This window comes from Thamnophis elegans, chromosome 6 (genome assembly GCF_009769535.1).
Source record: "Thamnophis elegans isolate rThaEle1 chromosome 6, rThaEle1.pri, whole genome shotgun sequence".
Taxonomy (NCBI): Eukaryota; Metazoa; Chordata; class Lepidosauria; order Squamata; family Colubridae; genus Thamnophis; species Thamnophis elegans.
The window spans coordinates 7,209,684-7,234,078 of NC_045546.1; the positions used below are offsets into that span (position 1 = coordinate 7,209,684).

At 45.2% G+C, this 24,395-nt stretch overlaps 1 protein-coding gene across 1 annotated transcript in view; it reads left to right on the forward strand.

Annotated features, from left to right (window-relative positions):
• Window positions 1-205: 205 nt before the first annotated feature.
• Window positions 206-24,395, forward strand: part of CCDC83 (coiled-coil domain containing 83) — a 29,159-nt gene continuing 4,969 nt past the window's right edge. Inside the window, exons 1-8 of the mRNA XM_032220251.1 lie at window positions 206-326; window positions 6,103-6,187; window positions 8,994-9,162; window positions 10,275-10,442; window positions 11,826-11,917; window positions 15,212-15,280; window positions 20,116-20,237; window positions 22,685-22,749. Of these exons, the coding sequence (XP_032076142.1) occupies window positions 229-326; window positions 6,103-6,187; window positions 8,994-9,162; window positions 10,275-10,442; window positions 11,826-11,917; window positions 15,212-15,280; window positions 20,116-20,237; window positions 22,685-22,749 (868 nt within the window). The 5' untranslated portion in view covers window positions 206-228. The remainder of the gene's footprint in view (window positions 327-6,102; window positions 6,188-8,993; window positions 9,163-10,274; window positions 10,443-11,825; window positions 11,918-15,211; window positions 15,281-20,115; window positions 20,238-22,684; window positions 22,750-24,395) is intronic.

Below are 24,395 nucleotides of genomic sequence, written 5' to 3' on the forward strand. Positions count from 1 at the left end.
TTCTCCTAGAACTGCGATAAAGATAATGAGGAAAGCTAGATAAATATTGTTATTTAGGATGCTTTCTATACCACATCCTCAGGAAATCAATATTAAGGAACCTAATAGAACAGATTTCTAAGAAATCTGGGTAGTATTGGAATCATCAGTCCTACTGCTTATGTGCTGTCTTAATTTATTCTCTTTCTTGACCTCTAGATTTGTTTGAACCTTATAAAGACATAAGCCATGGCAAAGGAAAAGAAGAAAGAGAAGAAGAAGAAAGGGACTTCACAGATATCCAAAGAGCCTAGGACTTATTTTCCAGAAGCCCTATTGGCATTTCAGTATGTATAAATTGTAGAAAATTCAAAATTTTTACTTTAGCTCTATTCAGTGAACTGGTTACCTATTTTGGGGAGCAGGAGGGGTGTAGCAATACTACAAATATTCTCTATCTACTCGAGCTTATAGAATGGCAGGAGTACACCTATAGAGGAAGTCCTTGACTTATAAACTGTAATCGAGGCTGGAATTGCAGTTAAGTCATGTTTTTACCTTTTTTTGCCAGTGGTCATTAAACAAACACTTTGGTCATTAAACAAATGCCATAGTTATTAAACAAATGCAACAGTCCTTAAATGAACATGATGGTTGTGTAGTGAACCAATTCTGTTAGGTAAGCTCCCCATTGGGAGAGCGAGTACATTCAGAGAAGCGTTGTGAGAGTTGTGTTGGAGAACACACAAACCAGCATACAGAGACACTGCAGTTTAAATAGGCTTTTACTTTCGTGGAAATAGAGGTTATCAGAGTCCATCAAACAGTCCAAGTCATACACAGATAAGACAGTCAGTCATCAACATCTTTCAGTTAAGGGATAATCCAAATAACATAGTCCAGTATCATATAATCAGTTCAGTACTCAAAGTTTGCTAGCAATTGCAAAACTTACAATAGCTCACGGCACTTTCTAACAGCCAGCTTCCAAAACACTCAGATCAGATCAGCCCAGCATCTAACAAACAGAGAGCTAACAGTCATTCTGGCTCCCTCTTATGGCTGATTGAGGAAAAACAGCAACCAATCACATTTTACAGTATGATTTAAAGAAACAGGTACAGCATTGTTACATGATTTATATATTGCCAACCCAACCGTTAGATTATATTCCTAACAAATTCTATCCAATGGGCAGGGTTGTTTTTTTTGCCAGAAACTATAAGTAAATACCAATTATTTACTTTTACATAATTTTTTAAAAATTCATTTTTTGCTGGGGGAAAAATACTAAATCACAGGATTTGCAATGATCAAATGTCATCAAAAACATCACATTTTAAAACACTATCAGTATACAAGAGTTGGAGGGGACCTTTGAGGTCTTCTAGTCCAATCCTACGGCGAGATGCCACAAGATTGTGGGATGCTGTGTGGTCATATGTGGTCATGTAACTCCAGGGAGGGGGGAGCGGCTATGAGAACTTTGAATCCGAGTCATAAGTAGGTTTTTCGGGGACCGTCATAACTTTGAATGCAGGTAGTCCTCGACTCCAATTGAGCCCAGGGTTTGTTACTAAGTGAGAAACATGTTAAGTGAGTTTTGCCCCATTTTACGATTTTTCTTGCCGCGGTTGTTAAGTGAATCACTGCAGTTGTTAAATGAGTAACACGGTTGCTAAGTGAACCTGGCTTCCCCATTGACTTTGCTTGTCAGAAGGTCGCAAAAGGGGATCACGTGACCCCGGGACGCTGCAGCCGTCATAAAAGTGAGACAGTTGTCAAGCATCCGAATGTAAATGACGTGACCATGGGGATGCTGCCACGGTCGTAAGTGTGAAAAATGGTCATAAGTCACTTTTTCCCAATGCCGTTGTAACTTTGAATGGTCACTAAATGAACTCTTGTAAGTCGAAGATTACCTGTAGTTGCTATGCTACCGGTCGTAAGTCAAGGATTACCTATACTTTTTTCAGTGATTGGTTATTAGGATGACAGTTGTAACATGTTCCTATTCATGCCCTCATTAAATTTTGTCTTCTCCCATCTGCCATTTTTCAGGGTTATTTTATTGTTTGATCGTCAATTAAATTTCTATGCCCAACAATCACGCTAAGCTTTCCTTGAGCTGTTAGTGTAAATTCCCCTAGTTATCTCTCGATGTTTTTCCATTATTTATCCGTTAGGTTTATATCTCACATTTTCTCCAAGAGCTCAGACCTATGGGTAGAAGGAATAGCTCAGGGGGTCAGCAACCTTAAAGACCCACAAAGGTTCTAACTGGAAGCCCCCCGTTCAATTCTGGAGCCGACCGGAAGTCTGATTCCCCACCATAGAGTCTCCTCCTAGCGCTGCATCCTTTTTCGTTTGCCGACCGGAAGTCCAATTCCCCCACCATAGAGTCTCCTCCTAGCGCTGCGTCCTTTTTCGTCTGCCGACCGGAAGTCCAATTCCCCCACCATAGAGTCTCCTCCTAGCGCTGCTTCCTTTCCCATCAGCCAACTGGAAGTCCACTTCCTCCACCATAGAGTCTCCTCCTAGTGCGGTGTCCTTTTTCCTTTTACTAATGACGACAGGGAGCCACAGCAGAGGGATGAAAGAGCCACATGTGGCTCCAGAGCCACAGATTGCTGATCCCTGGAATAGCGTTATGTAAGCTTCCAGTCAAAACTAAGAAGGACAATTCATAACCATCTTTATTATGCAAAGTTTAGACTTAAGACTGCTTTTTCAACCCACGGAACAGAGCGGAAATCTAATCTCAGGAAAGCCAAATTACAAATCAGCAGAATATACATGAAGATACTAAAGGGCTTTGAAGTTGGAGTAAATATTTTAATTTAGAGAGCCAATGTGTATGCAACACTTAAGAGGGGAGCGTTAAAGGGAAAAGGGGAATTATAAAATGTGATTCATACACAGTGATGGAAATTGTTTCTCCTATCCAAAATCGCTGGTAGGCTTTACGTAGGACAGGCAGGAGGAAATAAATGCACAAAATTTAAACACTGAGAGTTAAAAGTAGAGCTTCCACTTGATATACAGAAGTCACTGGCATTTTTTCATAATGACTTTATTGTTTGGTTACAAATAAGTCAACCCATGTTCTGGGAAATATATTCTACAGCAGGGAACTTACAGGTTTCACATGGAATTTCATAAGAGCCAAGGTGGCGCAGTGGTTAGGGTGCAATACTGCAGGCCACTTCAGCTGACTGTTATCTGCAGTTCAGCGGTTCTAATCTCAGGGTTGACTCAGCCTTCCATCCTTCCGAGGTGGGTGAAATGAGGACCCGGATTGTTGTTGGGGGCAATATGCTGACTCTGTAAACCGCTTAGAGAGGGCTGAAAGCCCTATGAAGCGGTATATAAGTCTAACTGCTATTGCTCTTGCTATAAGAGACCGAGAGAGAGAGAAAGTTCACTCCAAACACAGCCCATTTTTTTCCTAGAACTTTACCTCTTGGTCGAGGATTCTGTGATTATGGTTTTTTTCTGATTGTTTTCGCAGCCTGAAAAAGTTTGAAAATTGTTTTTCTATGGTATTTTTGTCCCACTAGCCAAGAGACCCAACAGGCACGGAGTATTGATCTGTAAACAAATAAGCAGAGTCAAAGATCCAACCGTTGAACCTGGTTAGATTTAGCCCCAGTATGGACTGGGTTAAAATAATTCCCCAGCTCACCCAACTGCCCCTCCATCATCATCATCATCATCATCATCATCATCATCATCATCATCATCATCTTTTAATGACCTCATAATTCCTTGCGGGGTGGTGTCTGGGCAACCGAATGGAGCTAGCAGAGTGTTTAGTGGCCGGATGCCCTTCCCTGTCGCCAATGCGGGGGTTTGTTCAGCAGATATATTTTCCTCATGCCCAGAGAGAGAAATATCTGCCTCTACCTAGAATCAAACTCACAACCTCTTGATCGTGGGGCAAGAACTCCACCTCTAGACCACCACACCGCTTAATCCTCACCCTTCCATGATCCCTCCAAATCCTAGATGGTACACACAAAACAAGGCCCTGCTAGGAATGACATCTCAATTGCCGTTGCTGGCCACTGGATTAATTAATGCTGTCCCCTCTGTGATGAAACTCAAAGTCCATGGTCAAACTCAAACTTCATGATCGCTCCGAGTCCTAGATGGTACACACAAAACAAGGAATTACATCTCAGTTGCCACTTGTGGACTTCAATTTCCAGAATTCCTCAGCCAGCCATTCTGGGAGTTATAGTTAAAGCCCATAAGTCTTAAAGTTGTCAAGTTAGGGGACCCCACACTGAGAAGTGAAAAAGGGGCAGAAAAAGGTTCTTCCCAAGATTATGTCTACTGTGGAAGCGCATTGCTGATTTATCTTAGGGCTTGGGACCTGGCTATCTGCGGGACCGCCTCCTGCCACATACTTCCCAACGACCCATAAGATCTCACAGGCTGGGCCTCCTTCGGGTACCGTCGACCGGGCAATGCCAGTTGGTGACTACTCGGGGGAAGTCTTTCTCGGTAGCTGCCCCGGCCTTGTGGAATGATCTACCTGCAGAGATCCGGACCCTTCCCACTCTCTCGGCCTTCCGGAAAGCCATTAAAACCTGGCTGTTGTGGCAGGCCTGGGGCTGATGACCCCAGAATATGGTCCAGCCCCATTTAGAACGGAGTGCATGTTTTTTTTTAAAATCTATCTTTTCTTTCTCTGTATTTTATTTTTTGATTTATTTCTGTACTGTAAGCCGCCCGGAGTCCTACGGGATTGGGCAGCATATAAATGTTATTAAACTTGCAAACTCTTATCCCCCCTCCCCCATTCTACATAAAACTACCAAGAAATGGGATAGGAAACGGTAGCCGTCATCTTCTTTGGGATACAATAATGGGGAAAATTGTAAAAACAATTCTTTAAATGCTTGATTAAATCACCACTAAATGTGTGCTCCCAGCTCAGGTTGATTAATCAGTTGCCGAAAAAAATTGGGTAGTAGACCAGTTGGGAAGAGAGATTAGCCCTTACTCTCAGTTGCCCATTTCAGCCAGAGAGGATGTCATCAGGGGTGAGTTCCTGTACCGGTTGGTACTGGTTTGCTGCGTGCGTGCTTTGCGCATGCACCCGCTGCACGGTGCTCGCGCATGTGCAGTTAATTGTAAATTGTTCTGTGCATGCACAGAAACATGCCAGCAATGGCAGAAGAGACCAGCAAACCAGTTTGGGGGGGGTGGCCAGCCTGGATTGCTGCCGATTCTGCGACCCAGACCCAAATCACCATTACCAGTTTGGCCGAACTGGGAGCAACCCACCTCTAGATGTCATCTGTTTCAATGCAAATTACCTCATTTTTATCACTTACCTTCATTTGCATTATGGAAATGATAAATATTGCAGTAAAATAACCACAAAAATTGGGATTTTGCTCTGTTGCATCAACATTCATTGACTCAAGCTTTCACTGTATTCAGCGGTGGGTTTTTACCACCAGTTCATCAGGTGTGCGCCCGCTTACTTTGCTTTACCCCTTCCGCGCTTTTCCCAGGACTTCCGCAAATACACTTTCCATAGATGCGCGCCTTCTGCATATTAGCCCGACCCAGTGGTGGGTTCTGGATCCTGCTGCAACGGGGCCAGGAATCCACCACGTGCACATGCACAGTGCCTGCATGCGTACCCACTGCCCACGATGCTCTAGCTACTCAACAGAGTGTCGCGCAGGCGGCATGCGCTCCGTGTAGGTGTGCAAATGGCCCAGTTGAGTCAAATACAGGTAAGGAGGGCGGGCGGGCAGGTGGGCCCTCCCGAGCACCGTACTGGAATGGTACCAGGTGCTCCCAACAGGCACCGGTACGCCCATGCCGGGGCGTACCAATTGTAACCCACCACTGACCTAGCCTCAAAAACGTGTCCAAATAGGACAGCATAGAGCTGTGGCAGGTGGGTTCTGCTACCGGTTCTGGTGAACCGGTCCAAACCGGCTGAATACCACCTCTGACTGTATTCCTGTTGATAAAACCTGAAGCAAAGAATTCAAATGTTCAACCCGTTTCTTCCACTTGTGTTCTATCTTTCCTTGCAAAAAGAGCTTGTGTTTTCTGAAAGTGTGACAGCTGATTTTTGTCTTGAATTACCTTCAGAATTCAGATTAAGGAAGACGTCATTGATCAGCTACTGGGTGAAATCAGGCAACTGGAAGCTGAGAATGAGAGAAGCAAAGAAAGAGTAAGCAAGCAAATGGACTTCCTTGAGGTTCAGGAGGGACGCCGTCTTCGTTGTGGAGCACCTGTTTGTAACGTAGAAGAACTGAGGATACGTTCCTCACATACCTGCTTTTAAATGTCTAATAATTGCTTCTGAGAGGCAGCAGTGGATCCAGGTTTAAAAATGCTACCATTCGCCCGAACCGGTAGTAAAAAAAAAGTTTTAAAAAAAGTTCTGACGATCAGCTGTGCGGCAATCAGCTGTGTTTTTTAAACTATTTTTTAGCGTTTTTCTACTACCTATTCCCCCAATTCAGTAGTAAAAAAATGGTTTAATTTTTTTTTAGTTTCAACTATCAGCTGTGCGACAATCAGCCATGTTTTTAAAACTATTTTTAGCGTTTTTCTACTACCTATTCCCCCAAATCAGTAGTAAAAAAATGGTTTTAATTTTTTTTACAGTTTCAACAATCAGCTATGCAACAATCAGCTGTGTTTTTTAAACTATTTTTAGCGTTTTTCTACTACCTATTCCCCCAATTCAGTAGTAAAAAAATGGTTTAATTTTTTTTTAGTTTCAACAATCAGCTATGCAACAATCAGCCATGTTTTTAAAACTATTTTTAGCGTTTTTCTACTACCTATTCCCCCAAATCAGTAGTAAAAAAATGGTTTAAATATTTTTTACTTTCAACAATCAGCTGTGTGACAATCAGCTGGGTTTTTTAAACTATTTTTTAGCATTTTTCTACTATCTATTCCCCCAAATCAGTAGTAAAAAAATGGTTTAATTTTTTTTACAGTTTCAACAATCAGCTGTGCCACAAAACTTTTTTTTTTACTTTTTTAAAGCATTTTTTTTACTACCTATTCACCTGAACCGGTAGTAAAAAAAAAATCTTTTAAAAAGTTTTTTTAAAAAGTTCCCACAATCAGCTGTGCTACAATCAGCTCTGCCTGATTGTCTGTGACGTTTCTGCTTGTTGCAGGGGGCATTTTGTGTGAAGTCCAGCTGCTTTTGTATTGTGTGTGAGTCAGTTGTGCAGCTTTTGTGGGGTTTTGTTTGTGTGTGTGTAAAGAGTGATAGTTTGTTTTTGAGCTCTCTGTGAGGTTCCTGCTTGTTGCAGGGAGCATTTTATGTGAAGTCCAGCTGCCTTTGCATTGTGTGTGAGTTAGTTGTGCAGCTTTTGTGTTGGGGTCCTTGATGGTCTCTGAAGTTGGTGGTTTTCTTGTAGATGTTTCATTACCGAACCAGGTAACATCATCAGGGCCAGAAGGGAGTGGAGTTTGCTCTTACAGGACTCCATTGTCCCATGTTCTTGGGTTTTATCTCTTTACTTTCTCCCTTTATTTATTTTTAATTGATTTTAGATAGTTGTGGAATGTTTAACTATAGTGCTTGATGCCCCATTTGTGAGAAAGGATGGCCGCATAAATAATGTATGCTAAATAAATAAATAAAGCACCAAGGGAATCCATTATTTCCACCAGAATCACCAGAGGACAGCAAACGTTGCTCTAAAATAGCTTTTTGATGTTGGATGGTTTTGCACGCTCGTGCCTCAGTTAAGTTGCACAATCCTTCACTTTTTCAAACCATCAAAAGTTCTTCCCAAAGGTGCTTTTTTCAAGAAGCGACTGGACTTTCTATTTTTTTCTTTGAAAACGCTTCGCTTCTCATCCAAAGAAGCTGCTTCTTCAGCGGGAATATTGTGTAGTTCGGAGAACCAGCAAATACCACCTCTGTCTGGCTCTGCCCCCATCTATTTGCTTTCTCCCGAGTCCCAGCTGATCGGCATCCCAGCTGATCGTCTGGGTCTTCTTCCATTGTTTCTGCACAGTTACTGGGGTGGGGAGGAAATGGGTATTTTACAGGATCCTTGCCCTGGAGTGATGAGGGAATCAGTGGCGGGATTCAAAAATTGTTCGAGCCTACTCTGCGGGTGTGGCCTCCTTTGTGGGAGTGGCTTGCCGCCCATGTGACCGGATGGGAGTGGCTTGCCACCCATGTGACCGGATATGAAGATGCCGACAACACTTGTCAGAACCACCTTAAATTACCTCACACACAGCACTGGCCTGCATAAGAATATGATGTAAACTTGTTTTTTTAAAGGCATCTTTGGTTTGCGTTAAAACAACTTCAGCACACGCAATGTTCTGATTGCACCACAAACGCAGTAGTCATCCTTCCCTTTCACAGAGGCACTGAGTTTTATAAATATGAGCATGATAGTGTAGAATAATCATATCCAAGGACCAGTGGTGGGTTTCAAAAAAATTTGGAACCTCTTCTGTAGGTGTGGCCTGCTTTCTGGGTCCACTGGTGGAACCCCTTCTAACCGGTTCGGTAGATTTGACGAATTGGTTCTACCGAATAGGTGCGAACTGGTAGGAACCCACCTCTGCCTGGAGTGATGAGGGAATCAGTGGCGGGATTCAAATTTTTTTACTACCAGTTCTGTGGGTGTGGCTTGGTGGGCATGGCAGGGGAAAGTTACTGCAAAATCCCCATTTCCTCCCAATCAGCTGGGACTTGGGAGACAGAGAATAGAAGGGGGAGGGGCCAATTAGAGGTGGTATTTACCGGTTTTCCGAACTACTCAAAATTTCTGCTTCTGGTTCTCCACAACTGGTCAGAACCTGCTGAATACCACATCTGGACGGAATGGGGATTTTACAGTATCCTTCCCTGTGGTATGGCCCACCAAGCCCCGCCATGCCCACAGAACCGGTAGTAAAAAAATTTGAATCCCACCACTGACCTGGGTGACTAAGAATCTCTGTAGACATTAAAAGTATGCCTTCTTCTCTATTCTTGCCACCAGAATCAGCAACTCAAATCTGAACAGATTGAACACATCCGAGCCCTCCTGGCAGCCCTGAAAGAACAGGAGAAGGAGCTCGAGAACATAGAAATTGTTACTCGGGATGATGTTGAGAAAGCCATGATGTCCAAATGGCAGTACATCAAGGACCAGGAGAAACTTATCAGAGGTGAGCTATGCTTCTCGAGGGACTAAGAACAAGGATGAGCTGCGGTGGCGCAGAGGTTAGAGTGTGGTACTGCAGGCTACTTCTGCTGACTGCCGGCTGCCTGCAATTTGGCAGCTCGGATCCCACCAGGCTCAAGGTTGACTCAGCCTTCCATCCTTCCGAGGTGGGTAAAATAAGGACCCATGTTGTTGGGGCAAGAGGCCGACTCTGTAAACAGCTTAGAGAAGGCTGGAAAGCACTGTGAAGCGGTGTATAAGTCTTAGAAGCTATTGCTATCATTTCTGGAGGGCTTTAAGGAATTTTTGTTCACAGGATGTTCCTCAGTGGCTGCTTTGATGCTGGTGGGAAAAAATGGAACAGATGTACAGGTGGTCCTTGACTTACAACCATTCATTTATTGACTGATGAAAGTTACGGCGACGCTGAAAAAAGGGAGTTATGATCATTTTTCACACTTATGATGGTTGCAGCATTCCCATGGTGCAATTTTGCTGATCAAAATTCAGATGCTGGGCAACTGGCTAGTATTTATGGTGGTCGCAATGTCCTGGGGTCACGCGATCCCCTTTTGCGACCTTCCGACAAGAAAAATCGATGGGGAAGCCAGATTCACTTAACGGCCATGCTACTAACTTAACGACTGTGGTGATTCACTTAATAATTGTGGCAAGAAAGGCCGTAAATTGAAGCAAAATGTACTTAACTGTCTTGCTTAGTAACAGAAATGAGCTGAATTGTGGTCGTAAGTCAAAGATTATCTGCAGCTATTCCATCTTGAGCAGCTGAATGAGAGGCAAGCATGAATTTAAGAACTAGGAAAGTTGGTAGGATGAAGCGGTTAAGAGGAGAATCTTCAATTTTTAGTCTACCTTCAGCCCAGTGGTGGGTTCTGGATCTCGTTGCAACCGGTACGGTTGCAATGAGGCCTGGCATCCACTACATGAACTTGCGCAGCATGCACGCACACGCGCCCATGCATCCTTACCTCTTGCGACGGCTCCACGGAGACTAGGAAGACTAGGTCAGAACACTGTCCATCCTTTTTTGTGACGCAACCACTGTTATTTTTACTATAACCGTACTGAAAACGATGCCTTGTTGCCTTGCCCTAGATATGCGTTTCCAGATACATTACGTTGAACAGAAACTTGTCCAAAAACAAACTGAGATTGACTACTGGACCGCCTACAAAAATGTGGGATGCACCGAACACGGAAGTCAGATTCAGTTCTTGGAACAGGATATTAAAAAGTTGAAGGAAGATCTTGAAGAAATGAAAGGTAAGGGTTTGTTAGAGGCCTATGGAGAACTTGGTTTCTTCTATCCTAATTATCGGCCCATAGATTTCCACTGCTCTCCTCTCCTCTGCCTTCTGGGCATCCGCGCGTCAGGCACTGGATCCAGCTGTTCCTCCTCTTCCTCATCAGCCAACTCCAGACCTGGGGGCTGTTGACTCTCTATCTGAAGGCTGATGGATGGTCCAGACTCTGCCTCTGTCTCTCTTTCTCTGCCACCTCCATTCCCTCTTCCCCCTCGGAGCTCTCAGATTGCCTTGATGCTGGCGCTGACTCCCACGCCTCCTCCTCCTCCTCCTCCTCCTCCTCCTCCGATTCAGCTCCTGGAGGGGCCGGAGGACAACAGGCAACAACGCTCCCCCTTTGCACCCAAAGCAACCAATCACAGCATAGATTGCCTCAGGAAGCAGCTCTCTCCAACCAATCAGCTACAAGTGTGTGTTCTGGCTCATTGTACCCGTTACTGTTCCAGCTATTAAATTTAACATCCTATCAGAACTTCATCCTCCTTGTTTCTCTATTGCCAGTTGGCCGATTCAGTGCAACGTCAAGTGTGGACTCAAGAAGTTCCCCTTCTTAATTATTTCCAGATTTTAAGTTTGGAGGAACTCGGGACAGATAGAACCGCAGGGCTGAATCAACATAGCGTCTTCCAGATGTTTCAGGAGCCTGTATGCCTCTTGGCCACGCTGGTGGGAAACTCTGGGAACAACGGAAAGAAAACATCTGGAAACACTAGACTAAGTTGAAGAAAGCTTTGTGTAGTGGCCAAAAAGAGCAAAAATTGGCGCTTCGTTTTTAATAGAGAGACAGTTCAATTGTTGCTCAAGTAACGCTGAATTATATGGCAACCCAAACTTGAGGCAAACCAGAATTGCTGTCGTTAATTCTGGAATATAGGTAGTCCTCAACTTACAACTTCATGACTTTTCAAACTTGGAACAGCACTGAAAAAGTGACTTATGACCATTTTTCACACTTAGGACCTTTGCGACATCCCCGGGGGGGTCACATGATTTACATTTGGATTCTTGACAGCTGACTCACATTTATGACAATTGCAATGTCCTGGGGTCGTTTGATCCCCTTTTGCGACCTTCTGACAACCAAACTCAAAGGGGAAACCGGATTCACTTAACAACCGTGTTACTAATTTAACAACTGCAGCGATTCACTTAGCAAATGTGGCAGGAGAAATGGGACAAAACTCACATTTTTCACTTAGCAACATAAGCTTTGGGCTCAATTGTGGTCGTAAGTTGAGGACGGCCTGTAATTTACATTCTGGATGGCATCTTAAAAAAAAAAAAAACCATAGATCTCTTTTCTGTATGTTCTGTCTCCTCAAAACCCCCTTCTCCTTTTTAGAATTTTTTAGAATTTCTTTGGAAGAAGCAAAAGAAAGAATTGACAAAACCACTTTGAGACAGCTGGAGTTAAAGAAAGAATGGGCCACTGAGGTGTGTTTGATTTTGCTAATTCAGATGCTCAGCTGCATCTCCTTGTCTGGTTTTTCAGAGTTAGCTGTTGCCGGATACATTAGAACAGTGTTTCTCAACCTTGGGAACTTGAAGATGTCCGGACTTCAACTCCCAGAATTCCCCAGCCAGCATTCGCTGGCTGGGGAATTCTGGGAGTTGAAGTCCTGACATCTTCAAGTTGCCAAGGTTGAGAAATACTGCATTAGAAATTTCCCAAAATACTCCTGTCAAACTGATGAATTCTGGGACTTGAAGTCTTGACCCGGCTGGGAGAAATTAAGTTGAAAAGGATGGCATACAGTAGCTTCAACTTATGATCGATCACTTGACAACCATTCAAGGTTATAAGGGACTCAAAAAAAGATATTTATGTTCTGACTTAGGCTTCCTGAGACAATAAAAACCACACGCTTAGTCCCAGAAACCCTTTTTATTTAAATGGCTGTAATTATGTGCATTCACAGCCTGTAATGATTCACAAACAGTCTGTTAAGAGTCCGACTGAAGTCTGTCACAGTCTTTCAGGGTAAGGCCGATAAGTACCCACCTTTATCTCCCTTGAAAAGCTGCCAGAGACCTAATTGCCAATTAGTTTTGCCAGGTCAAACAGAGCACAAACAGAGCTTCAGAGTTTAAACTAACGAACAAAGTTGTTTCCTGCAAAGGCTCACATCTATTTGCTCCTCTTTTATATCTTATGGGCCAATCATTTCCAAGCCTTACTCCAGGGGTGGGTTGCTAATCCCGTTCCAACCGGTTCGGTTGGAATGGGGCCGGCGGTGTCCTCGTGCACGCGCACAGTTCATGCATGCGTCTTAGCGCCTGCGCGATGCTCCAGCTGCTCGCGGAGACTCGCGCAGGCGCTGTATGTGCCATCCAGCTGCTCGCGGAGAATCGCGCAGGCGCTGTATGTGCCATGCGCCTGCGTGGAAGCGCAGAAGCCTTCAAAGACCAGTAAGGAGCACGGGCGGGCGGGTGGGCCCTTCGCCGTTCCCGGAAGTTACTTACTTCCAGGTTCGCCGACCAACCGGTTTGCGGGGACCGCCGCGAACCGGTTGAAACCCACCCCTGCCTTACTCCCAAGTCACCCCTTTTATCTTAATGGTTTTGTCTTAACTTGCCTTCTGGCAGCTCTGCACATGCGCGCACTGGGAACAGGCTGCCCCTGTTCCTCTGCCTCGTTGATGTCCGACTCCGGAGGCTCTGGAGGCAGCACATAATTCCCAGAAGGTCCTGGCCCCCTTTCTGCCTCCGACGCAGACCCCTCATCTGAGCCTTCCCCAGACTCCAGGACTGGCCCATGTTGCTCCCCAATCTCCTTACTTCAAGCCACTGGCGGACCACAATAATTTATGCCCAGTCCTCAAAGTTACAATTACCTCACCACCCCTGCAGTCACACAATCACATTTCAGCCACTTAGCAAGACAACTCTTCACTGCAGTTCTTTAGTTTACACGTTACGTTTAACTTCGGTAAATCTGGGGCGGGACGGGCGTGTTTAACTATGGTGGCGAAAATCAGAACGAATCCAGTAGTACCATTTAATAAAATTTTATTCATAGGTGTATAAGAAAAAAGAGGCAACATAGAAGATTATGTCTTTTAAGAACATTTGTTACCTGGAAAAGGTACTACCAAATTCCTTTGAGCTTTTCAGCAGCTGATGTGCCAGGGTGGTGCAGTGGTTAGAGTGCAGTACTGCAGGCTACTTCTGCTGCCTGCTGCCTGCCTACAATTCGGCAGTTCGAGTCTCACCAGGCTCAAGGTTGGCTCAGCCTTCCAGCCTTCCGTGGTCGGTAAAATGAGGACCCAGATTGTTAGGGGGGCAATAGGCTGACTCTCTAAACCGCTTAGAGAGGGCTGTAAAGCACTGTAAAGCGGTGTATAAGTCTACATGCTATTCCTATTGCCATGTGGTTTAATGTACTATGGATAATATTGATACTTTATTCTAGAACGCTATGATGCTTTTATAGAAATAGTTCTGGACTTACGGCTGTTCGAATTATGACGGGCCCACTCCAGTTCCAAAGTTTCAACAGCTGACCTTCGCACGCTTGTGTGATCATATTCCTGATGCTCAGCAACCACATTTTATGACTGTTTCGCCAGAAACTGGCATTTTCTTTTGGATTTACATCAAAACCAGTCCATAGTGAACCATTAATTCAATTTATTATTATTATTTATTTATTTATTTATTTATTTATTTATTTATTTATTTATGAGTTCTTATATGCCGCCCAATCCCAAAGGACTCTGGGCGGCTTACAAGAAATATAAAAAACACATAACGACAAAACAATTTAAAACAACAGACACCCCTCATACATTCATTCTAGTCGGGGCTGGACCTCAACAGCGAGGTCAACAGCCCCAGGCCTGCCGGAACAGCCTAGTTTTTACAGCTTTCCTGAAAGCCATCAGAGTGGGTATGTTCCGGATTTCCGGGGGGGAGCTGGTTCCAAAGAGTCGGAGCAGCCACCGAGAAGGCTCTCCTCCGAGAGCCCGCCAGCCGACATTGTTTGGCCGACGGCATCTGAAGGAGGCCCAATCTGTGGGATCTTACTGGCCGCTGGGAGGTATTTGTCAGCAGGCGGTCTCGAAGGTATCCTGGCCCTAAGCCATGTACGGCTTTAAAGGTAATAACCAACCTATTGAGTCCGGAGACCAATAGGTAGCCAGTGCAGCTCACGGAGGATAGGTGTAACGTGGGTGTACCTCGGCACACCCAATATCGCCTGCGCGGCCACATTCTGAACTAACTGCAGTCTCCGAACGCTTTTCAAGGGTAGCCCCATGTAGAGCGCATTACAACAATCCAGCCTCAAGGTGAGAAGGGCATGAGTGACCGTTAGAAGCGCCTCCCGGTCCAAATAGGGCCACAATTGGTGCACCAGACCAATTAATGAATGTGGCATTTATTTAATTATTTAATGATTGCAGAAGTCACCTTACAACCACAGTGTTTACTTAACAACAGCTGGAAAAAAAGGTTTTAAAATTTAAATTGGGTAACCCAATTTATGACCATCATGCTTTTATGACCATGATGGTCATAAATTGAGGATTACCTGTGTAACATGTCATTATCTGTTAAGAGGATCTTCTGGAAAATTAATGGGAGTAGAAAAACATAAAACTGACTTGGTATCGGGTGACATTTTTCTGATATATGTCTTGGCATCCTGTGTCTAAAACTTTGTTTTCTTGCATCCTTCAATGTAAAGATTACAATTTTAATTCTGGGGTATTTGGATTGTTTTCCCAGAATGCTGTTAAGCACATTGACAAGATCAGCCGCAGGGAGATTAAAGAATACGAATGGCTAAAAGAAGAAGTAAGTTGATTTTGGCAGGACCGAAAACGAATGGAGAGCAGATCCACTGGTCGACAGGAGGTCGAATGGTTACAGAAAGAAGATAAGGGATCCACTGAGCATTGGGGCCCATATTTTGACTATTACGTTTTGCAAGACCGAAATGAAGGGTAGCAAATTTACTATCACACAGTTAGAGCCATGGTGGTTAGAATGCAGTATTGCAGGCTAACTCTGCTGACTGCCAGAAATTCAAATCCAATATTGCAGGCTGACTCTGCCTACTGTCGGGAGTTCGATCCTCACCGGCTCAAGGTTGACTCAGCCTTCCATCGTTTCCGAGGTCGTTAAAATGAGGAGCCAGATCGTTAGGGGAAATAGGCTGCAGTTCGGTGGTTCGAATCCCTGGCGCCGTGTAACGGCGTGAGCTCCCGTTACTTGTCCCAGCTTCTGCCAGCCTAGCAGTTCGAAAACATGTAAAAATGTAAGTAGAAAAATAGGAACCACCTTTGGTGGGAAGATAACAGCGCTCCGTGTGCCTTTGGCATTTAGTCATGCCGGTCACATGACCACGGAGATGTCTTCAGACAGCGCTGGCTCTTCGGCTTTGAAACGGAGATGAGCAACGCCCCCTAGAGTTGGGAATGACTAGCACATATGTGCGAGGGGAACCTTTACCTTTACCTTATAAACCACTTAGAGAGGGCTGTAAAGCACTGTGAAGCGGTATTCATTGCTGTTGCTACCTGAACCACAGTGCTTCAAAATGTTATTTGAGTGCGCGTTTCTCTGGTTCTCATTGGTTTGAAAAAAAACCATCCAATTAGGAGAAAAACTTATTAGTACAGATAATCCTCAACTTACAACCATTTATTTAGTGACTGTTCAAAGTTACAACAGCACTGAAAAATGAGACTTATGACCGGTTCTCACATTTAACGACCATCCCAATGGTCACGTAACCAAAAATCGGATGCTTGACAAGTGGCATATATTTTATGATGATTGTTCTGTCCCAGGGTTGTGTAATCACTAACCTTCCCAGCCATCTTTGAACAAGCAAAGTCAATAGCAATAGCAGTTAGACTTATATACCGTTTCATAGGGCTTTCAGTCCTCTCTAAGCGGTTTACAGAGTCAGCATATCACCCCCACAGTCTGGGTCCTCATTTCACCCACCTCGGAAGGATGGAAAGCTGAGTCAACCTTGAGCCCGTGAGATTTGAACAGCCAAACTGCAGAACTGCAGTCAGCTGAAGTAGCCTGCAGTGCTGCATTTAACCACTGCGCCACCTCGGCTCTTTTTTGCAGAAAATGGGCTGTTTTTCACAAAAACAGAGGCATTTTTGCCTTCCCCCAGCCCCCATGAGCACTCTGCAGGCTTCAGGAGGGCTGAGGGAAGGCAAAAATGCCTCAGTTTTTGCAAAAAACGGGTCATTTCTTGCAAAAACGGAGGCGTTTTTGTCTTTCCCCAGCCTTGCTGAAGCGTGCAGAGTGCTCATGGGGGCTGAGGGAAGGCAAAAATGCCTCCGTTTTTGCGAAAAACGGGTCAATTCTTGCAAAAACGGAGGCATTTTTGTCTTTCCCCAATCCTGCTGAAGCCTGCAGAGTGCTCATGGGGGCTGGGGGAAGGCACAAACGCCTCAATTTTTGTGAAAAGCGGCCTGTTTTTCGCAAAAATGGGAAGCGGGGGCGGGGCTTCAGGAGGCAAAAAATGGCTGTATTCGGTGTATAAGACGCACCAACATTTCCACACTCTTTTAGGGGGGGAAGGTGCGTCTTATACTCTGAAAAATACAGTAACTGTACTTACGTGGAAGTCCATCAAAAGATCTCAGGGCTTTCATTGGCTTCCTCAAGAAGCTTACAGATAGTCCTCGACTTATAGCAGTTCACTTAGTGACCATTCAAAGTTGCAACAACATTCAAAAAAAGTGACTTACGACCATTTTTCAGATTAAGGACCATTGAGCATCCCCATCAGTCACCTGACTGACATTCAGATGCTTGACTGCTGTCTCACATTTATGACGGCGGCAGTGTCCCTGGCTCACGCGATTCCCCTTTTTCTGACCTTCTGACAAGCAAAGCCAATGGGCAAATCAGATTCACTTCACAACCGGTTGACTTATTTAACTACTGCGGTGATTCACTTAACAAATGTGGCACGAAAAGTCAAGCAAAACTCCCTCAACACATTTCTCACTTAGTAGCATAAATTTTGGGCTCAATTGTGGTCGTAAGTTGAGGACTACGGTGCATGTGGATGTGTTTATGGAGTTACCAAGAAATTAACCCATGGGAGTCTTTTCCTTTGGAACCGTTGTATAGATTCTGGCAGAGGTTAAATGCTACCAGTTCGGACCGGTTCGCCCGAACCTGTAGTAAAAAAATGCTACTGGTTCGAGCAAAACTGTATTTCCAACGATCAGCTCCGACGCATGATTTATATTAGCTAGAGTCGTCAGATTTCCTGCTTTCTAGCTAATCTAAATGGCGTCGCATGGCGCTCCCCCCCCGGGTATGGTAGCAGGCACCGCCCACCCACCCAGACGTCATCACTTCCTGTTTTTGATGCTCCGCGCAAACTTACCTTTGCAGACGCACATGGTAGCAGGCTCCGCTCACCCACCCAGACGTCATCACATCCTGTTTTTGACGCTCTGCGCATGCACATAAGGTCCTGCACATGCGTGGAGGTGGTGCATGCGCTCACATTTGCAAACCGGTAGCGAAAGTAAGTTGATTTCACCCCTGGATTCTGGTCCTGCCTGATGGCTCTGCTAGGGGGCCATTCCAATGGCACCATCTGGATTGTTGAATGTTCAGTCCAGCAACATGTAAACATAATCAGTGCTGTGGTTTTGGCTCCTAAGAGTAAAAAAATAGGAGGAGGGAGGCCTACCGCCTCCCCTTTCCCCCCAGCATCCATCACCTGAGGCACCCACCTCCCTCCTACTGATGGCAGGCCTGGCCGAGATCCCAGCATTTCCAGCTAAAAGAGTTTTGGCAGCGCTACTTACTGTACATAATCTTCCCATCATGGGGGGAGAAGCAACGTTAATGCGGAGTGCAGAAGAAAAAGGAGAGCCAAAAGTAATTGAGGCAGGAGGCAGACAACAAGAAAGAGAAAAACTCAATTAGCAAACTAAAATCAAAATGACTCCAAGGCCGTCTATCTGTCTGGATCTTCTTCCTCTCCTTGAAAGCTGGTCTGATTTCTTCTAAATCCATCAGCCTTTTAATATGGTCTCTTTTGTTCATTAAATTTCTCACTACGGGTAGCCCTCACCTTACTGACCACTCAAAGTTAAAATGGCACTGAAAAATATGGGTTAGGACCAGTGGTAAAATGCAAAAATTTTCCCGACTGGTTCTGTGGGCCTGGCTTGGCGGTAACGTGACCAGGTGGGCCACGCCCACCCAGTCACATGACTGCCAAGGCACTCCCACTCAGTCACATGGCTGGCAAGCCACTCCCACTCAGTCACATGGCTGGCAAGCCACTCCCATCCAGTCACATGGCCGGCAAGCCACTCTCACCAAGCAGGCCACACCTACAGAAGAGGTTCTAAAATTTTTTGAAATCCACCACTGTTTCCATCCCTTCATTTTTGAAATGATCCAACTTGTCTTAGTTGGTCAATTGGCTCTGCCATATTGGTGGTCATATGACCAGGTGGGCGTGGCTTGGTGGTCATGTGACCAGGTAGGCATCAGTGGCGGGTTCTGGATCCCATTGCAACCTGTATGCTGCAACGGGGCTGGCCGTCCTCAGGCACGCGCACTGCGTACGCATGCGCATGTGCATGCCACTGCCCTGCGACGCCACAACTGCTTCGCGGAGGTTACACAGGCAGCGTATGCTGTGCATGCGTGCACAATTGGCTTGGTTTCCCTCAAAAAGCAGTAAGGAACCCGGGCAGGTCAGTGGGCCCAACGAGCCACAGTTCCGGTACGGTGGCTACTGCTCCCAGCTACCACCGGTACGCCCGTACTGGGCCGTACCACCCCAGAACCCACCTCTGGTGCGCATGCTTGGTGGTCATATGACCGGGTGGATGTGGCTGCACAACTGACACACACACAATTTAAAAGTAGCCGGACTTCACGCAAAATGGCCTCTGCAACAAGCAGGAACCTCACAGAGTCACAGAGAGCTCAAAAACCAACTATCACACTTTACATAAAAATAATATAAAAGCTGCACGACTGACTCACACACAATGTAAAAGCGGCTGGACTTCACCCAAAACGGCCCCTGCAACAAGCAGGAGCCTCACAGACAATCAGGCACAGCTGATTCTCGCACAGCTGATCGTCGGAAATTTTTATTTCTTTTTAAAGCATTTTTTTTACTACCTGTTGGTGCGAACGGTAGCATTTTTTTACTACCGGTTCTGGTGAACCGGCCCGTACCGGTAGCATTCACCCTTGGTTAGGACCGCATTACCTGTATTGGCAAAAACTGTACTGTTTATGTAGTTTTTAAGTAATATATTCCCACTGCATCTAACTTTCACTTCCCTATAACAAGGTGAGCAGATGTTTGTTGTTTTATTCAGCTGTTTTGGCTTCTTTTGACAAATATTCATTCCTCGGAGACATCCCACATCCTTGTTTTCCTCCTCCTTTAGTATTGGAGCATTCAGCCAAGAGTTCAGACAACCTTCCCTTGTTTTTCTTGCTTTCTTCCTGCTTTTTCTACATTCAGCAAGCCACCTTCAACTCCATTCTTGAACAGAGCATTCCGCATTGTGACTCATTTTGGAGAGAGAGAAATGCGGGAACGGCTTTGTTAAGTTATGCGTGTAACGTCTTAGAACTTCAGAATTCGGTTTCCTATTTTATGGCAGGTTGAAGCTTATCGAAAGGAAGTGGATGGTTTAGAACAAGCTGTCCATGAAATTGAGAAAGAAAATATCTATCTCATCAACAAACTCTTTGAACGGAGACTACAATTTCTTAAAGTACCCAGGTAAAAAAGGCTAAAAAAGTTATGATATAACTTTAGCTCGCTTAACCGAGTTGTTGACAGCCGTTGAATGCAATGAGTCGTGGTGATTCTTTTATACATTTTTGATTCATTTTTTTTTTCCTTTTTAAGCACAGCATGCTGGACAAACCCAGTCCACTTAGTTGTTCAGCATGGGGTGGGAATGAAGAAATGTGACTAATTGTGTAAGCAGGTTTAAAAAATGTGTGATCTGAACATAGAAAATGTGTTAGTTTGTAGCTATCCAGCCGGTGCACATGCAAATAATTCAGCAGGAGATTCATTTATAGAAGAAACTTCTTTATATACAATAATGTAAAATATGATGTATGTATACAATACCCATGCAGCTCTTGCAACATGGTAGCAAGTACAAGGACAAGACAAGTGGTGGGATTCAATTTTATTTTACTACCAGTTCTGTGGCTTGGTGGGCGTGGCTTGGCTTGGTGGGCGGGCTTGGTGGGCGTGGCAGGGGAAGGATACTGTAAAATCTCTATTCCCTCCCCACTCCAGGGGAAGGTTACTGCAAAATCCCCATTCCCTCCCAATCAGCTGGGACTCGGGAGGCAGAGAATAGATGGGGACGGGGCCAGTCAGAGGTGGTATTTACCGGTTCTCCAGAACTGGTCAGAACCCGCTGAATACCACCTCTGGACAAGAAGCCAGAAGCTAGAACAATTATGCAAGGACAAACAAACTCTTATATACACAGGATTCATTTATAGAAGAATCTTCTTTATATACTATAATATAAAACATGGTGCATGTATACACTACCCATGCAGCTCTTGCAACATGGTAGACAGAAGAAGATGTAGCAAGGACAAGGACAAGAAGTAGAAGCAAGGACCCTTAAGTCAAGACAAACAAACTCTTATATACACAGACCAGTTAAGCTAAGCCACGCCCAGGCTCCAAGCTGTCTCGTATGGCTCACAGCGAATCCTGTGTCTCAGTCACCAAACAGTTCCCATTGGCTGACTTGTTGTTATGGCTGTTCCCGTTCATAAATTCTTTAACACTGACAAAATGTGAGATAATGTATCTATGAGCCTGGGCAATGCAATCTCTGCTTCTTCCTTCCCTCAACTCCCAGAATTCCCCAACCCATATGGCTGGCTAAGGAATTCTGGGAGTTGAAGTCCACAAGTCTTCAAAGTTGCCAAATTTGGAGACCTCCGCTATAGGCCAGTGTTTTTCAAACCCAGAATTCCCCAGAGTTGAAGTTTAATCTAGATTTTTATTTGTATTCTTTTTTGGCACTTAGGAGTCAAGGGGCTTTGTTCTGTTGTTGTTTTAACCTCCTGGGGATTTCTTGAACTAGTCCCGTGATGGCGAACCCAGGGCAACGCATGGCACAGGTGGCATGCGGAGCTCTCTATGCGGGCACGCGAGTCGTCGCCCAGCTCAGCTCCACCGTGTATGCGCGTGCACCTCCCACCAGCCAGCTAATTTTTGGGTCTCTGTCGCTCATGCGGGAGATGCCCATGCATGCACAGGGGGGAGGGGTGGGGCACCCCTGCACCCCATTTTTGGTTTCAGGAGGCTTCAGGGAGGCCTGCTAGACCCAAAGCTAGGTCATGCACGCATGTGCAGGGGGGGCGGCGTGCGCGTGGGATGTGTGCCACACGCCACAGTCGCACATGCAGGCTTTTGTCAGACGAGGAACAAAAAGTTTAGCCATCGCTGAACTAGTCCTGGCAGTTTTCTTGGCAAGGTTTATTTTGAAAGTGGTTCGCCATTGCTTGTATCCTAGGGCTGAAAGAGAGGGACTGGCCCAAGACCATCTAACTGATTTGGTGCCTCAAGTGGAACTGGAACTTGGTCTTCCAGTTTCTAGCCAGATACTTTCACCACAAACTGGCTTTCGCCATTGTTTTCTGGTGGGTTACTATTTTCCAGTTCGCACCTTTTCGGTAGAACCGGTTCGTCAAATCTACCGAACCGGTTAGAAGAGGTTCCACCAGTGGACCCGGAAAGCAGGCCACACCTACAGAAGAGTTTCCAAAATTTTTTGAAACCCACCACTGGTCCTTGGATATGATTATTCTACACTATCATGCTCCTATTTATAAAACTCAGGGCCTCTGTGAAAGGCAAGGATGACTACTGCGTTTGTGGTGCAATCAGAACATGGCGTGTGTTGAAGTTGTTTTAAAGCAAACCAAAGATGCCTTTTAAAAAACAAGTTTACATCCTATTCTTATGCGTGCCAGTGCTGTGTGTGAGGTAATTTAAGGTGGTTCTGACAAATGTCGTCGGCATCTTCATATCTGGTCACATGGGCAGCAAGCCACTCCCATCCGGTCACATGGCCGGCAAGCCACTCCCACAAAGGAGGCCACACCCACAGAGTAGGTTCGAACAATTTTTGAAACCCACCACTGATTTTCATCCTACATTTTGCTACGTTTTGCATTTTCCAGGAAGCTGTTTCTTACTCAAGGAGCTGGCTTGAAGTTTCCCGGAGAAAGCATGGATCAAGAAGAAGGTAGTTACCTCATTATTTTGTCGTTGTTGTTGTCTGAATCAGATTGATGTGCCTAAGTCTTGCAGCTGTGAATTATGAAAGAAGGGCACTTGAAGCAGTAGTGGTGAATTTGAGGAATGAAGCTGCTATCCTGTCTTCAGCCATATTTTATTTATTTATATGCCACCTTTGTTGTTTTTATAAGTAACTCGAGACAGCAAACATACTAATCCTCCTTTCTTCTTCTCTTTTCCTCGCAATAACAACCTCGTGAGGTGATTTGGGCTGAGACTGGCTCAAAAGTCACCCAGCTGGCATTCGTGTCTAAGATGGGACTAGAATTCACCATCTCCTGGTGATTGACCTAAATTCACCCAGCAGAATTCCATACCTAAGGTGGGACTAGAACTCACAGTCTCCAGGAGATTGGCCCCTACTCCTCCAACTGGCTTTCATGCATAAGGTAGAACTAGAATTCACAATCTCCTGATTTCTAATCAGGTGCTTTAACTTCTAGATCAGGGGCGTCAAACTCGATTTCATTGAGGGCCACATCAGGGTTGTGTTTGACCTCAGGGGGGCATGGCCAGCTTGATGTCACTTATGTCGGGGACACCTGTGGCCCAAGCGCTGTGCCAATGAAAATGGGCTCCCGAGCTCCGTTTTTGGCTGCGATGGCCTCCTGCAACCGTCTGCCAGCAAAAACGGAACTCGGGAGGGCCATGCCGTTTTCACTGGCAGAGGCAACGTGGGCTGGTCCTTTGTTGTTTCCAGGATGGTGCTGTGGGCTGGATCTAAGCACCCCGCGGGCCAGATCTGGCCCACCAGCCTTGAGTTTAACACCCCTTCCCTAGACCTAACTGATTCGGTAGCTTCCAGATAGTTACAGAATTCACATTCTTAGCTTGAAAGTAGTGTGTGTGTGTGTGTGTGTGTGTGTGTGTGTGTGTGTGTGTGTGTGTGTGTGTGTGTGTTCCTAAATGGTCAACATTGACCTGCAAGGGTTGACAGGACAATCTATTTCTTGTGCTCGTTATTAATATCATTCTTGGTATCATTAGTTAATAGTAGTATTTATTGAATTATTTTCATATAATAAATGTTTGGGAGTTGCTGAACGGTCTGAAACTGTTCTGATCTGGGCTTCCCAAGAGCATGAAGCAAATTTCTGGTCCCGACAAAAATCCTTTTTATTAATTGACTGTGAATTCTGCTCATTCACATCCGGCAAAGTCTTTCCAGGGAGGATTTACAGTCACAGACCTTATCTGGCTTGGAGAGCGGCCAGGCCGATATCTGCAAAACTTGGCAAGGAGTCTTGGAGAGTCACAAACCAATGAAGCGAACTAATTGTCTCCTGCAAACTCCACTCCCCTTTCGCTCCTCTTTTATTTCCTCTGGGAGAGGCCATTCATCGTCCACCTCCCAAGTCGACCCCTGTTCTTTAGCTGTTCCCTTCGTCTGGCAATTCTGCACATGTGCACACTGGGAACAGGTTGCAGCTGTTTGTCTGTCTCATAGGTGTAGGCAAGGGGGCATTGAAACCAGAGTTCATGTCCTGTTATATTGTACCCCGTTTTCGGACTTTTTAGCTGACAAAATAGCCAGAAAATTCTGGTCTCTTTTAATGTACAGCTGTTACTATTGGCTCAGTACAATAATACTGT